A 16,227-nucleotide genomic window follows, 5' to 3' on the forward strand; every position below is an offset into this window, starting at 1 on the left:
AGAAGAAACACTTAGGTGTGGCCTGCGTGAGAGAGAAGTTGACACAGAACAACCCAGAGCATCTCAGGGTCAGTTCAAGTGCAGGTCATCTCTCAGATCATCTCAGAGTTCTATTTGTCTTCAAGATTTGCCTTTGGCATTAAAAGTCTTTTATCCATTATGATTGTGGATAGATATATTTTCTTTTCTTGTTGAATGTTTAATAATAACACTTTTATCATCATGCTAATCACTCTTGTCTGCCATTTATGTTTTTCAAAACTACAGTGTACCAGATACTGCATGTAATGCTTTATGTGCAGAATCTTATTTAACTGCAACCTCATGAAATATAGGTGGTAATAACCTCCCCATTGTACAGATTAGGAAACTGAGACCCAGAGAAGTTCTGACCGGACCAAGGTCACTAGGTAGGAAGTGGCAAATCTAATATGCAAATCTAGTGTTTTCTACTTCTAAAGCCCACTTTCTTAAACTACTACTCTACATCATCTTTTAAAATTAGAGTACATTATCATTAATCTGCAGGAAGGGTTGTGTGGAACATAATTTAGGCCCATCAGGGATCTTGCTGGGTCTGTGAGATGTCATTATACCCATCATGTATCTTTTTTGTAGGCGTGATCTAGTGCATTGTTACTCAAAGTAACATTATCTGGGAGATTGTTGGAAATGTGTAATCTTGGGCCCATCCCAGACCTGTAATTCATAATCTGTATTTTGTCAAAATTCCAGGTGATTCAAATGCACTTTAAATGTTTGAGAAGCTCTGTTATAGTACATGGTCTTAGAGGCATCGAGTTTGAGGTCAACCGTTGATTTTATATTATCAAAACGCACGGTTCAGGATGGAATGTTGTGAGTTGGTGAACCTGAAGTCAGGAAACCTGTGTTCATAGCCCTGCATCTGTGTGAGCTGGAGCAAGTCGCTTAATCTGAGTCTTGTGTTATTCATACATGAAATGAGAAATTTTTTTGTTTGCCTCAATTTTTTAAAAGTAAAGCACTTAAGGCCATTAATGGACCTCTCAGATACTTCATTAGCTCTGTCACACTTTTTTTTAATGTAGAACTTTCCTTCTTGTAATTTTGAAATTTCTATTACTTATTTTCTCTTAGCCTGTGAGTTATTTAGCAAAGCATATCACCAAACCCATTTTTAACTTTTATATTATTGATCTATAATTTAATTATATTGTTATCAGAGAAGTAAATCTGTATATTGATACACTGAAATTTGTTAATTTTTGTGGGTGTGACTAAAAGAGTGATCAGTTTTTGCAAATGTGCCACTCAACCCTTAAAAGAATATAAATATTCAATTTTGGGTAGAGCTTCTAGAAATATGTTTATTAGACCAATCTTATTAATTTTATTATTCAAATTTTCTAAATTCTTCTTAACTTTTTCTCTGCAATCTTAGGGGAAAAGCATTCAATATTTCACCAATAAGTATGATATTATCTGTAGATTTTCTGTACGTGCTCTTCATCAAGTTAAGGAAATTTCCTTCTGTTACTGGTTTACCGGAAGGCTTTGTTTCATACATGGGTGTTGTATCTTGTCAAATGCTTTTCCTGCATCTACAGTCATGCGTCACATGTGAGAGGGATGTGTTCTGAGAAACACGTCGTTAGGTGATTTTGTCGTGTGAGCATCATATTACACAGACCTAGATGGCATAGCCTGCTACACACCTAGGCCACGTGGTACTAATCTTGTGGGACCACCATTGTATATGTGGTCCATTGTTGACTGAAACATCTTTATGTGGCACGTGACTGTATTTGAAATGATAATATGATTTCACTTCTTTTATTTGTTAGTATGGTGAGTATGTTGATTGATTTTTACATGTTAAAGCAACCTTGTACTCTTGGCATAAATCTCAGTTGATCATGAAGTGCTGTGTTTTTTACATATTGAAGGAATTGATTTGCTAATGTTTTTGTTAAGGATTTTTACATCTCTTTTCTTAAGTGATATTGGTCTGTAAATTTCTTTTCTTGAAATGCCCTAGTTTGGTTTGCTATTATAATAGCCTCATAGAATGAGTTAGACAGTGTTCCCTCCTTCTCTCTTTGCTGAATTTGCTTAGAAATGATGTGATTTCTTCCTTCCCTCCTTCTCTCTTTGCTGAATTTGCTTAGAAATGATGTGATTTCTTCCTTCCCTCCTTCTCTCTTTGCTGAATTTGCTTAGAAATGATGTGATTTCTTCCTTAAATATTTGATAGAATTAATCAGTGAAGCCATCTGGGCACAGCAGTTCTTTGGGGTAAGGTTTTGTTTGTTTGTTTGGTTTGTTTTGTAAATCAAGGAAAATTACGTATTTTAAACTTATCATAGGTATACAGTTTGTATATTTCTATTGTAGCATTCATCACATTGTATTTATTAGTTATTTGGTTAGTTAAACTTCTTGGATCTATGGATTTATACTTTTTAACATATCTAGAACTTTTTTGTCCATTGTTCTTAAAATATTCAAATATTTTTCTACTACCACCCGCTCCGCCAGGAATCTGATTACATGTATGTTACCAACTGATACTGAAATTATTCCACAGGTTACTGAGGTGGTATTTACTTTTTCAACCTTTCATTTCAAACATTTCACTTTTCAGCTCTCAAAATTCTATTAGGTTCTTTTTAGTATTTTCCATTTATCTTATTATGTTCACATTTTTCTTTAAATCCTGGAACATACTTATAATAGCTATTTTAAAGTCCTCATCTGTGAATCCCATCATCTCTGTCATTTCCAAGTCTCTTTTTAAGGACTAATTTTCCTCTTGATTAGGAGTCATGGATTATTTAGCAATATTTGTAATTTCTAAACATTTCAGGATTTTCTAGGTGTTTTGCTACTATTAATTTCTAATTTAATACTTCTGCGGTCATAGAACATGCTTTGTATGAGTTCATATTTGTATGAGTTTAGATTTTTTATAGCCTGGGATATGAGCTATCTTCATGACTGTTATATGTTCACTTAGGAAGAATGTGTTTTCTGTAGTTGTTAGATGGAGTGTTCTATAAATGTCAACTAGGTCGCATTGCGTGATAATATTGTTCACATCTTCCATATCCTTGTTAATTTTTTTTTGTCTAGTTATTCTATCAATATTTTGAGAGAGGGATATTAAAGTCTTCGACTATGATTGTGGATTTGTTTATATTCTTCTTTAGACTCAGATTTGCTTATGCATTGGGATTTTTGTTATTAGGTGCATACACATTTAGAATTATTTTTGCTTTTTGAATAATTGTCTCTTTTATGATTATGAACTGTCCCTTTTTATACCTGTTGATTTTTTTTTGTCTTGAATTCTCCTTTATCTGATATTAATATAGCTACACTAGCTTTCTTATACTTAGCATTTGCATGATATATTTTTTCCATTCTTTTTTTAAAACCCATTTGTGTTTCTATATTTAAAATACATTTCTTATCAATAACATATAGCTAGAGTTTTGCCTTTTCTTTGGGGAGTGTAATAGGCAGGAAAATAGCCCCCAAAATGTTCACCTCCTCATCCCCAGAACCTGTGAATCTATTCTCTTCTGTGGTAAAAGGGACTAAGTTAAGGGCATCTGACGGGGATGTTATCCTGTATTATCCAAGTGGGCTCACTGTAATCTCCAGAGTCCTTATCAGGGAACAAGGGAGATAGGAAAAACAGAGAAGGAGATGCGAAGAGGGAGCAGAGGTCACGGTGATGTGAGGCCATGAGCCAAGAAATGCAGGCAGCCTCTAGAAGCTAAAAAAGGTAAGGAAATAGATTCTCTAGAGCATCCAGAAGGATTCATGATGCCAACACCATGATTTTAGACAAAAAAGACCCATTTGAGACTTCTGACTTCTAAAACTATAAGAGAATAAATTTGTATTGTTTTAAGCCACTAAGTTTTTGGTAATTCATAGAATGGCAATAGGAAACTAATACGGGGGTTAAGTCTGTTTACAGCTAATGTGATTATTTTTATGATTGGACTTAAATCTACCATATTGATATTTGATTTCTATTTGTTCCATCTGTTCTTTGTTTCTCTGTTGCTAATTTCTTATAGGTTTTTTCAGGAGAGAGGGTGAAGATGAATCAATATATTTTACAGTTCCATTTTATCTCCTCTGTTGACTTTTTATTTGTGTCCTTTTTTGTTACTCATTTAGTGGTTGCTCTAGAAATTACTTTTTTATTCAAAAAATATTCCATTACTTTAGGAATTATTTAAGAACTTTACAAAAGCATCCTGCTTGGGATTTTTCTGAGCTTCTTAGATTGGTTATTTGTTGTCTTTAATTAATTTTGGAAAATTCTTAGCCTTTATCTCTTCAATCTTTTGCCCCGCTTTTCTCTTCTCCTACCAGAACTCCAATTCTATATCATTTGCTATTGTCCTATAGATCTTGGGTGCCTGTTCCATTTTATTTTTCATGCTGTATCTCTTTGTGTTTCAATTTGGATAATTTCTAATGACTTGTTTCCAAGTTCATTGATTCTTTCCTCTGCTCTGTCCTGAAATAAACCCATGATTTCATGCTATATTGTGCTAAAAATTCATTTCTGGCATTTCCATTTGGTTCTGTTTTATAGTTGGTGGTGGTTTCAATCAAAATGGTGGAGTAAGGACCTCTGAAAATCCTCTCTTTCATGAAAGCAATGAAAATGGTCAGAATCTATTTTTTTCAGTACTCTGAAATTAACCAAAGGCTTGCAGCAATCCAGGAGCATTTGTTCAAGAAAAATGGGTGAATCTCAGTAAGGACAGTGAGCTTTGTGGCATTTTAAGTTGTCTTAGTCCCATCCTCCTCTCCCACACTAAGCAGTAGCCTTGAAAACCGACAGCCACAGTCACAGTAAAAACAATCATGGCAGCCTAGAAACCACTGGACAGAACAGAAGAGGATTGGAGTCCTTCACAGCTCCGTTCTAGAGAGTTGTCATTGTTTTTTCTATGTCGTGGTTCCCTGGAAGACCCCATTTGCAAGTCTGTCTTTATTTGACATGACTCAAACTTGCCCAGTGGAAACAGCCTTTTCCCAGGGGGCATTTGTCAAAAACAATCAGAGGCAATTGTTGAACATCATGGCTGCCTGAGGAGGTACATAACAGTTTGGACAAACAATAGGGTAACCCAAAAGCTTAAAAAGAAAAGGTAGACAGTGAGATGTCCATAGGAGGCTTTGAAAAGCTCTGACCTATTCCTGGGAATCTAGAAGGCCAAATGTGTTTGTGGGCTGTGCACAAGGAAATCTCAAAGAGATCCACACCTAGACACATCATAATCAAGCTGTGAAAAGCCAGAGTCAAAGAGAGAATCTTGAAAATAGCAAGAGAGAAGCAAATCATCATGTACAAAGGGTCTGCAATAAGATTGACAGCTGATTTCTCATCATAAATAATGGAGGCAAGATCATGTCCATCTCCTTGTGGAAATTCTCCATCTCTTCACACATGTTGTCCACCTTTTTCTACTAGATTCTTTAATATATTAATCATAGTTATTTTAAAGTCCCTCTGTGTTAATTCTCACATCTGGGCCGTTTTCTAATATCTGGTTCTATTTTCTCTTCATGGTAAGTCATTATTTTCTTATTTTTTGTGTTTTTTACATTTCTGTTTGTATGCTCTATGTTTTGTGTAAACAAAACAAAACAGTATACACTGCAATATATATTTATATCCAGTGAAGGGTTTTCTTTTGTTGTGTAAGACCATTAGTATGGGATCTTGTGTCTCCTGTAAATGGAATGTGGTTGGATTTTCTTTTTCTTTCTTTTATCCAAAGTGATAAACTTTTTCTTTTAAGGGGGAGACTAGTTGATTCACATTTTTTTATTAGTTAACTATTGCTAAATAATAAATTACAAAATTTAGTTGCTTAAAATAATAGACATTTATTATCTCAAGGTTTCTGTGGGCCTGGGATCTGGGCACAGCTTGGCTGGGTGCCTCTGCCTCAAGGTCTCTCCCAGTACTGTACTCATGGTGGTGGCCAGGGCCACAGTCTCATCTGAGGACTCAGCTCAGGGAGGACCTTCTTCCAAGCTCCCTCTCGTGACTGTTGGTGGGATTTAATTCCTCACTGGCTCAGGTCCTTACCATGTGGGCATCTCTGCAGGGCAGCTCACAACATGGAAGCTTGCTGCAACAGTGTGAGCAAGCAAGAGAGAGTGATGGAGAGAGTGTGAGCAAGACATAAGTCACTAACTTTTGCAGTTGGAAAGTGACATCCTATTACTTTAGCAATATTCTATCCATTAGAAGTTTGTCATTAGGTTCATCCCACACTTGAGGGGAGGGCATCACACAAGGGCATGAGTACCAGGAAGAGGGATCACTGGGGGCCGTCTTACAAGTAGTCTACCGCATATTTATTGTGATAACTGATTTACTTATACTTATTCCTATAATTTTATTTGGCATTTTCTGTTTACATCCTCTTTTCCTACTCCCCTCATTTTCTTCCAGTCCACATCTATCTCCTTATCCCCACATCTTGCTCCCTTCCCCCACCTCACGTTCACCCTAGCCTCCATACCCTCTCCTCCTCTAAACTGCCTTCTGCTTTTACGTCTGTTCTCCTTCTCCTTCTCCTCTTTTCTCTCCCTTCTCTTCCTCCTCCATCCCGTCTTCCTCTGCTATCCTTTCCATGCTATTCTTCTGAAATAGCCATTAGACACATGGTGGAATATGTCTTTTTATCTTTGTCTTCCATTGCAACATTCTGGCTCAAACTCCCAATTTGCTAATTTCTTCCTTACTGCCCTCAGCTTAGAGTTTATCTTATCCATTTTATTTTTTATGTTGAAGAAGTTTCAATTTATAATATTTACCTGTTTTCAGGTTTGCCTGTTTCATAATTTCTTTTTTAATCAGAAATTATTCCTTCATTTTTGTTTTTGAACACCTTAAAATATGCAATTTAAAAATCCTTTATCAATTGGAAATTTGAACACTGGCTGAATATTTGATGATGTTAAGGAACTAATGTTAATTTTTTTTTGGCATGCAATGGTACTATGGTTCTGTTTAGGAAAATAAAAGTTGTTATCTTTTGGAGAAATATATTGAAGTATAAACAGATGAAATGATCTGTAAGAAATTTGAGGATACAGTGTATAGGTGAAACAAGATTTCCTTTAGTTTATAATTTTTGAAGTTTAGTGATGACTATCTGCAGTTTTATTATATTATTCTGTCTTGTGTTTTAATTTTTGCATAATAAAAAGTTTTAAAAAATCCTTTGTCATAGTGTCTCATAAAATTAATTTCATCTGGAGTGAACTTGTATTCCAGTTGCCAATTTTATGGTAGCCTTTCTAAGCATTACATTTCTTCATATATTTGGGCTTTGGTTTGCATGCTCATTTTGAGTAGAAAGTTTGCTTTTTGCCTTGTTTTGCTTTGCTTTGTTTTCTCTCTCATTTTCTGCATGGCCTTTTCTCCCTGCTTGGCATTTTTGTGGTTGCCTACACCTGCCCCCAGGTGCAGGGCTAGGTGTGACTGTGGCCTTCTGAGGCCCATCTCCACAGTGGTCAGGCTGGTCCCATGGACCTGGGTCCTGAGCCTGGGGTGCGTGGTTCATTTGTAGCCTGGGAGCTGAGGGACTGGGGAATGTGGTTCATTCGTAGCCTGAGAGCTGTGCCTGGGGTATGTGGTTCATTTGTAGCCTGAGAGCTGAGCCTGGGGCATATGATTCATTCGTGGCCTGGGAGCTGCACCTGGGGCATGTGGTTTATTCGTGGCTTGGGAGCTGAGCCTGGGGTGTGTGGTACATGCATGGCCTGGGAGCTGCACCTGGGGTGTGTGGTTCATTCGTGGCCTGAGAGCTGAGCCTGGAGTATGTGGTTTATTCGTGGCCTGGGAGCTGAGCCTGGGGCGTAAAGTTCATTCATGGCCTGGGAGCTGAGCCTGGAGCGTGTGGTACATTTGTGGCCTGGGAGCTGTGCCTGGGGTGTGTGGTCCACTCGTGGCCTGAGAGCTGCGCCTGGGGCATATGGTTCATTCGTGGCCTGAGAGCTGAGCCTGGAGTATGTGGTTTATTCGTGGCCTGGGAGCTGAGCCTGGGGCGTAAAGTTCATTCATGGCCTGGGAGCTGAGCCTGGAGCGTGTGGTACATTCGTGGCCTGGGAGCTGTGCCTGGGGTGTGTGGTCCACTCGTGGCCTGAGAGCTGCGCCTGGGGCGTATGGTTCATTCGTGGCCTCGGAGCTGCGCCTGGGGCGTGTGGTTCATTCGTGGCCTGGGAGCTGAGCCTGGGGTGTGTGGTTCATTCATGGCCTGGGAGCTGAGCCTGGGGTGTGTGGTTCATTCATGGCCTGGGAGCTGAGCCTGGGGCGTGTGGTCCACTCGTGGCCTGAGAGCTACATCTGGGGCGTGTAGTTTATTCGTGGCCTGAGAGCTGCGCCTGGGGCGTGTGGTTCATTCATGGCCTTGGAGCTGCGCCTGGGGTATGTGGTTCATTTGTGGCCTGAGAGCTGAGCCTGGGGTATGTGGTTCATTTGTGACCTGAGAGCTGAGCCTGGGGCGTGTGGTTCATTCGTGGCCTTGGAGCTGCGCCTGGGGTATGTGGTTCATTTGTGGCCTGAGAGCTGAGCCTGGGGCGTGTGGTTCATTCGTGGCCTTGGAGCTGCGCCTGGGGTATGTGTTTCATTTGTGGCCTGAGAGCTGAGCCTGGGGCGTGTGGTTCATTCGTGGCCAGGGAGCTGTGCCTGGGGTGTGTGGTCCACTTGTGGCCTGAGAGCTGCGCCTGGGGCGTGTGGTCCACTCGTGGCCTGGGAGCTGAGCCTGGGGCTGGGGCCTCTGGGGTGAACCTAGGTTCAAGCAAACTGAAAACCATGGCCCTGCAGTGGTCTCTTCAGGAAGTTTTGCATCAACTTCTTATTCTTGGGGAGCTTGAGGCTCCGGGTGGCAAACCTGGCTCCAGCGCCACATCTGTGGAGCAGGGTTTGTTCTGGCTGCCTCTGCTGGCTCCAGACCCGGAGCCCAGCGGGCCTGTGGCTTCAGCCTCACCTACTGCTTTGCATTTCTGTTCTCTTGGACATTTTAATCTTGTTTTTGAAGCTGGCCATGTCTTTTTGGTCTTTTGTTCTTATATTTCGTCTGCCCTGGCTCTGTGTTTGCAGCAGAGTGGATGCATCGAAGTGTGAGCTCACTGTGCTCTCTTGACTGGAGGAAATCCTTGACTAAATCACCAGAGATTCCTTTCAGTTCTCCATTCAATCCACCAAGTAGATCTTCATAGTGGTGATGTTTTACCTCTGTATTGGAGACAGCATGCTGTATTCAGTATTATTTTCCCCAGAAGACTGTCTTGGAAATCTTCTTAGAGAAAAGAGCAGCCCACTACCCTGCAAGTTATTCTGTCTGTAGTGTCCCCAGCATGTCTCTCTCTCTGAAATTATCTTATTTATCTGTGCACACATTTGTCTCTCCCGCTGGGATCTAAGCTCCATGAGAAAAGAAACTTTCTCTGTCATTTCCCTTTTGTGCTCCCAGCCCCTTTATGATAGTGTCTGTCACGTGGCAGATAGCCAATAGTGTTCTGATAAATTACTGAATCAGGGGCCCGCCCAGTGGCTTAGTAATTAAGTTTGCACACTCTGCTTTGGTGGCCCAGGGTTCATAAGTTTGGATCCCAGGCACAAACCTGCACACCGCTCCTCAAGCCACGCTGCGCTGGCATCCCATGTACAAAATAGAGGAAGATTGGCGCAGATCTTAGCTCAGCAAAAATCTTCTTCAAGCTCAGGGCCAATCTTCCTCACACACACACGCACAAATTACTGAATCAGTCACTGAAACCTGCCTGTGCCTCCTTAATTCCATGGTCGTGCTGAGAGACGCCTGCCTCATAGCTTCTCACGAGGATAGGGAAGCAGGTGTTGGGCTGTAGCAGCTATGTAGAGCAGCCACTGTCGTCTGATGCCTGCTTTCATTCATGAAAACCGAATCATTGAGCACCTGCTCGAGGCCAGGTGCTGACGTCCAGGTGTTTGTATCGCATTCACTTTTTACAGCCCTCTTTTGTGTGTTGCCTCCTGTCTGTTGTCAGTCATTGGATTTCATGTGAATCTCAGAGACGAACAGAGAAGGCAGCTGATGCCTCTGAGTGGATGGAATGGAGGTGGTGGGCTGGCCGCCTTCTGCCTCATTGTGAGGGAGGCCGAGGCTTTGGGGTAGGCCAGAAGTGGGCGAGGCTCCCCCCTCACAGAGCTTCTGTTCTGGCGGGCAACGGACTTGTGCTCTCTGAACACCAGTCACTTCCTTCCTAGACAACAGCTTAGTCGTATTGCAAATTGATGGGACTACGGAAGGAGGCCCCCACACCCGCAGTCTTTCTTCTTGTGTGTGAACAGTCTCTGTAGCCTAAGGAAGCCGCCATGTAAGGAAGCTTTAGCTCTGTGTCCCGCCCCTGATGTAGACATCTGTGCTGGCATGGGCCCAGGAGCCGCGGGCGAGCGCCCAGAGGAGGCGTCCTGTTGGTGGTGGACGTGTGCCGGGGCCTCCTCTTCTGCCGCCCTCGGGCCCAGTGGGGCACACTGCAGAGACTCGCTGCAGTTTTGCTTTTAGACGTCATCTTCCGGCTCGACTGGAACTATTGGCCAATAAATGGCAGGTCCGGGGCCCTGGGAGTGCTCCTGTTCTGGCTGCTTCATCGTGCCAGACCATCTTCTCCTGTGGTTGCAACAGGGATGGTTACTGGTAAAGTGCGGGCTGCTAAGGGCCCGGCACAGATTAGCCATGCTTGCATTCCTGGGACTCCGCCTCAGCAGCAGCCTTTGAAGAATCCACGAGAAATCCCCAGCATTTAGTCTCACTGTTTGTATTTAGTTTTTCTGAAGTGTTGGCGTTCCACAGGCATTCGAGAAACCTTCTTGGCATTTTTAGATATTCTCAGCCGTCTTGGTAGCCAAGTTACTACTCCTCTCCATTCTATAGGTAAGGAGAAAATAAGAAAAGGATGGCAACTTGCTCAAGCTTGCAGGCCTCTCATTGGTTGAGCTGGTGTGACAACTCAGCTCTCAGGTGGTTAGCCCGTCGCCAGGCCCCGTCAGCCTGGCACTTCCCTGGGAGCAGTGTGGTCCTTTAAAACCCAGCCTTCCCTCAGGCACTGTCATATGGTCAGCTGTTCATTACTGACCCCCCTGATGGGGCTTCAGAAAGGTTTCAGGCCCGGGGAGTAGCATTGTCAAGTAAGTGGGCTGGAAGAGACGTCGGTTCTTGTCCTAACTACTGTTTTTGAGCAATTCAAACCCATGTGCTGACGCCATGTGTGTTAGTGTGTGGTTAGGAGTGTGGCACCATCGTGTGTTAGTGTGTGGTTAGCAGAGTGTGATGCCATAGTGTGTTAGTGTGTGCTTAGGAGTGTGACACCATCGAGTGTTAGTGTGTGGTTAGGAGTGTAATGCCATAGTGTGTTAGTGTGTGGTTAGGAGGGTGGCACCATTGTGTGTTAGTGTGTGGTTAGGAGGGTGATGCCATCGTGTGTTAGTGTGTGGTTAGGAGTGTGACGCCATCGTGTGTTAGTGTGTGGTTAGGAGTGTGACACCATCGTGTGTTAGTGTGTGGTTAGGAGTGTGATGCCATCGTGTGTTAGTGTGTGGTTAGGAGGGTGACGCCATAGCGTGTTAGTGTGTAGTTAGGAGGGTGACGCCATAGTGTGTGCTTCGAAGGAAGAAGCTCACCACTTGCAGTTACGCCGACTTAGGTTCATGGCCCCTTTAGTCGTTGACTAGCTTTGTGCTGTTGGTCATGAGAAGTAGTAGGTGGCACCCAGACCCTAGAGTGGTGTATTAGTGCCCGGGGCCCTTAGCACGGGACAGCTGGCGAGCAGCTGACGTTATTCCTCCATGCACGCACCAAGCCTGTCCTCTAGAGTTCTCAGCCCCCCGGGCAGAGGCAGACCTTGGGGCCTCATCCCAGAAAGGTCCTCAGAGGCTCCGGGGACGTGGGTGTCCCAGTGAAGAGGACACGTGTTCCTGCTTTGCCGTGATGGAAGTGTCCCTTTGTGGGGCGTCTGTGATCCTGCCTGTTTCTGTAGGGGTTTCCTTTAACCTTCTGTGGAGCCCCGTGGGATGACACTTCTGTTGCAGGTTTACCTGTTGTACCTGAGCAAGCTGGAACCTGGTGGAGGTAGGGAACTGAGGTCACCCAACTAGTTAAGGGTGGGGTGGGTTCAACCCAGGCTTGCTGGCTCCAGGTTACTCGCCCAATCCCTTCAGCCTAACTGCAGCCTTGAGGGAGGGTCGCCAGCCGGTGCCCCAGCAGTTCTGTTCATTCCCCATCAGATGGGTGAGGGAGCAGTGTCCCCTCCAGCTCTGGGATCCTGGGCTTCTGATCCCACTCACCTTTCAGATCCCTGACCCCTGAAGCAGGGTGTTGGCCTTACCAGAAGAAGGGCATTTTGGCGTTCCTGCCTCTTATAGCTGAGAGCATTAGTTGGTGGCACGTTGTGGTGCCAGGTGTGAGGACTCCATGGCCAGAGAACAGCTCTGGCCCTTCTGGCCTGTGTGGTCTCAAGGCAGTGTGACTTCCTGGCCAGGCCCTGCATCTGCCGAGCTTCAGACCCCAGCTCCTCCCTCATAGCTGTGAGCTTTGGGACAGTCGCTTAGCCCTCTACTTCTTCCTCTATAACGGGGGTCGTCATAATCCTACCTACCTTCTAGAGAAGTTGTAAGGGTCCATTGGGAGAATCTGTGGGAAGCACCTGGGGCTGTACTTGCGCATCATAAGCGCTCAGTGAATGCTAGTGCTCGTCACCTGTGAAACGGTGCTGCAGTTTCCTGCCTTGGAGGTGTGTGGTGATGAAACACAAGATGTGTAAGCAAGCTGGCACAGCACAGGCTTCAGTTCACCCTCGCTGCCATTCTCATTGTGAACGTTGCTGTGAGCAGAAGTCACTGTTGGTTTCTCCCTGCAGCCCCAGCCCAGCACGCTGCTGCCAGCTAACGGGAGCTTTGTTCTCTTCCAACCAGGTCAGGGAGCTGGAGAGCCGAGAGGCAGAGCTGAGACGCCGCGACACCTTCTATAAGGAGCAACTGGGGCGCATTGAGAGGAAGGTAAGGCTGGCGCTGGCTCCCTTTTCCGGGGCCAGGTCCTAAAGGCGCCTGACAGAATCCACTGCCTCGTGGGGAGAAGGGCTCGCCAGCTCCCTGCAGACACGCCCTCCTGCACGCTGCAGCGAGCACCACACCCCCAACCTTTCAACAAGTTGCATTCACAGAGATAATTGGTTTTTAATTGGCCCCCATTTTGTTGAATGTGGCTGGCTCTGCTATAGTTCAATTTAGAAGAAATTCCCTTCTACCACAGGGCAGTGCTGAGACCCGGTTTACTTTCTCACTTCAGTTAAGCCACACTGGATAAAAATAATAATAACGTGAAGTCTTGCCATACAAATATATTAAAGTTGTGTTATTGATTTTCTCCTGGGAGTCGGGAGATCAAAGTGCACCATGGCTACACACAGTCTCCTTTTCTAAGAATAAGCCTTTGAAATGAATGAGATTCAAAGACACACCATCTTTCCTTTTTCTTAAGCCTACACCAACTCTTGAAAATTCATTTGATAACTTGCTTACTTTTTTGAGGGGCTTAATTTGTTGATCATGTTAGATTTTTCAAAGAAACGGCTTAAAATGTGGGAGGGGATGGTTGAGAGGTTAAAAAAATTGTTCTCCCTCGTGCCCAAGACAGCATGCCAAGCAACCTGAGCCATCAGCTTATTGCCAGCAAATCTTCGAGAATCGTTTGTCACGGTTTGGGAGCTTTGAAATTGACAGTGTGCTAGAGGGGCCTGATTTCCAAGGGGGTTTTCTCCTGTGGCACTCCACGCGGATCGTGCTTTTCTGGATTTCCAGGCAATGGGGACAGGAGGGAGGTTCCTCCTGCTCTGTGGACACCCTCCTGTCCATCCCCTGCAGGGGTTTAGGGGCCAGCCAGCATTGAGATGTGAACATGAAGCTCTACGGTGACAGCCCCGTGGTCCTGAGGGTTGGCATTGCACCCTGAGCCACTTATAGAGATGGCCCTTAACAAGCAAATGTTTCCTGAATAGCCTCCTGCCCAGGTTTGACTATAGCTGTAATGACAAGGATTATGATTTGAGATCCTGGAAAAGGGTAAAAAAATGCCACCAGCCATAGCTGTAATTGCCACAGTCGCCCATATGCTTGTAGGCACAGAATTTTTTATGTGTGCAATTCTGCGGTCTCCCGCTGTGCTCCTCTCTCTGAGTTTGGCTCCTAGAAGCCTTGTGTGTGTGTCTGTTTGGGGTGGAAGGGAAGTAACCTCACAGCATTTTTCCTCCCCTAAAATCTGTCTCTTCCCCTTGTCACTGTCCATTCTCATCTCTACTCCAGCTCTCCTCCTTAAAACATCCTCTGCTTTGCTGAAGGAAAGGAGATTCTCCTGGACAAGCCCTGTCTCATCTGTTCTTCCCCACTCTTCATAGTGAGATCCAGACTCCTTCCAGATGCAGATGTAGGCTTTTTTTGTTTTTAAATGAGGTTTTCCTACATGATCGTGAACAGTTATTGAATGCTTCCAGAAGGAAGTGCAAAAACAGGATCTCCTTTCCGCCTCTTAAATGCCAGCATTTTGCTGGTGACAATACAAAAAAGGAAAGCACTTCCAACATCCCAGGAGCTGGAGGTGGGAAGGAGATGGAGATGGAAGGGAGGGAGAAAGGGGAACAGAGAGGCTCGGTTGTGAGGCTTACTTGTATCCATTTTGAAAAAGGTTTTCCATCTTCTCCGTAGATGATTTTATTCCTGTAATGGCTGGGAAGGTGGAAGACACAGCATCCAACAATCTTTTTTGTTCGCCGTTGCTTTTATGTAATTCTGCTTTCCTTTGTTGAATACTCTTGGACCTTGACATTTTCAGCTCCTGTACACACAGCTTCAGGCCTTCTAGTCATCAAGTGCCTTTCCTTTTCGTTCCCATTTCCTTTTAAGTTTAGAAATTGATGGTGAAAACCTGTTCAGGAGAAACTTGGAACAGCTGCTGAATCGTCCTTGACCACCCGAAATAGTTGGGAGCGTGGTCACGGGGGAGGGAAGGTTGGGATGGAGGAGGTGGAGGCCTGGGTTCATGGAGGCACCACGGCGTGTCCGCCGGCCTCCGGCTGGAACCCTGTTGCCCTTCTGCCTGTAGGATGCTGCTCCAGGTTGGCCCGTTGTGCTTGGCAGGTAGGGAAAGCCTGCACAGAATCCAGACTTGTTGTCGAGAGGGAGGAGACTTCTTGACCCTTTTGTACTGCAGTATCTATCCTCTGGATGATTATTCTTGAGTGTGGAAATCATATTCTGTAGGGCTCCTTGCTTTATAATCTTTCTGAGTAATTGTTCCTCACGCCCACATAGCAAGTCTAAGTGAGGGGGCTTTTCCATGTTGCCACAGAGAGCAGTGAGCTGCTGGGGGTGCAGGGGCCTTGTGAGGGTCTTTTGGTACCTGGCAGCAAACCCCAGACTTGGTGTTCACACACAGGTTGTGGAGCAGAGGGCAGCACGGGTTAGTGATGGACCTGGGCCTGTGTGCAGCTCTTCATCGTCACTCTCTGCAGCTACCGCACTTCCTCACTTCTCAGCTTCTTCTTTTTCTTCTTTTTTTCTTTTTTCCCCAGGAAGATTGTCCCTGTGCTGACTTCCATGCCGGTCTTCCTCTATTTTGTATGTGGGATGCTGCCACAGCAGGGCTTGATGAGCAGCGTGTAGGTCTGCACCCAGGATCTGAATCCACAAATCCTGGGCCGCCGAAGTGGAGAGCACAAAATTAACCACAATACTCCTGGGCCAACCCCCACATCTCAGTTTCTCCATCTTTAAAATGGAGATACTAATGCCTTCTGCAGGGAGTTGATAGGGGCAGCAGGGGGTAACATCTGCAAAGGTGTTATCATATGCTAGGTGCCTGGCAAGTGCTGACTCCACTCTCTAGCACATGGTGGTCCTGAGGATTCTATTTCCAATCATAATGCTCCAGGGTTGGATTTGATGGATGAATGTGTGCACGTGCACGCACATGCATGTGTGCTGGGATGGATTTTATCTTCAAGGATGGCCCGCTCTGCAGGATGGAGAAGCCTCCTCTCCAAGCCTCGTTGGGCTTTTCTCGGATTCCTGCCATGGTGCCCATCAGTCCTTCAGTGTGCAGAGCAGTGTGGGGACCATGTGGGTGTTTCTCACGTGCCTGTGAGAGAGAGCAAGGCCCTTTC

General features: G+C 44.7%; 1 protein-coding gene across 5 annotated transcripts in view; it reads left to right on the forward strand.

The window, feature by feature from the left end:
• Window positions 1–16,227, forward strand: part of CHCHD6 (coiled-coil-helix-coiled-coil-helix domain containing 6) — a 252,155-nt gene that overhangs the window by 130,088 nt on the left and 105,840 nt on the right. For all 5 annotated transcript variants that reach the window (XR_011427148.1, XR_002800467.2, XR_011427147.1 and 2 more), the window contains exon 5: window positions 12,986–13,069. Coding sequence is in view for 2 of the 5 variants with exons in the window: in XM_005613810.4 (XP_005613867.3) it covers window positions 12,986–13,069 (84 nt within the window). In the remaining 3 variants the exon portion in view is untranslated. The remainder of the gene's footprint in view (window positions 1–12,985; window positions 13,070–16,227) is intronic.

This window comes from Equus caballus, chromosome 16 (assembly GCF_041296265.1).
Source record: "Equus caballus isolate H_3958 breed thoroughbred chromosome 16, TB-T2T, whole genome shotgun sequence".
In the NCBI taxonomy this organism is placed as follows: Eukaryota; Metazoa; Chordata; class Mammalia; order Perissodactyla; family Equidae; genus Equus; species Equus caballus.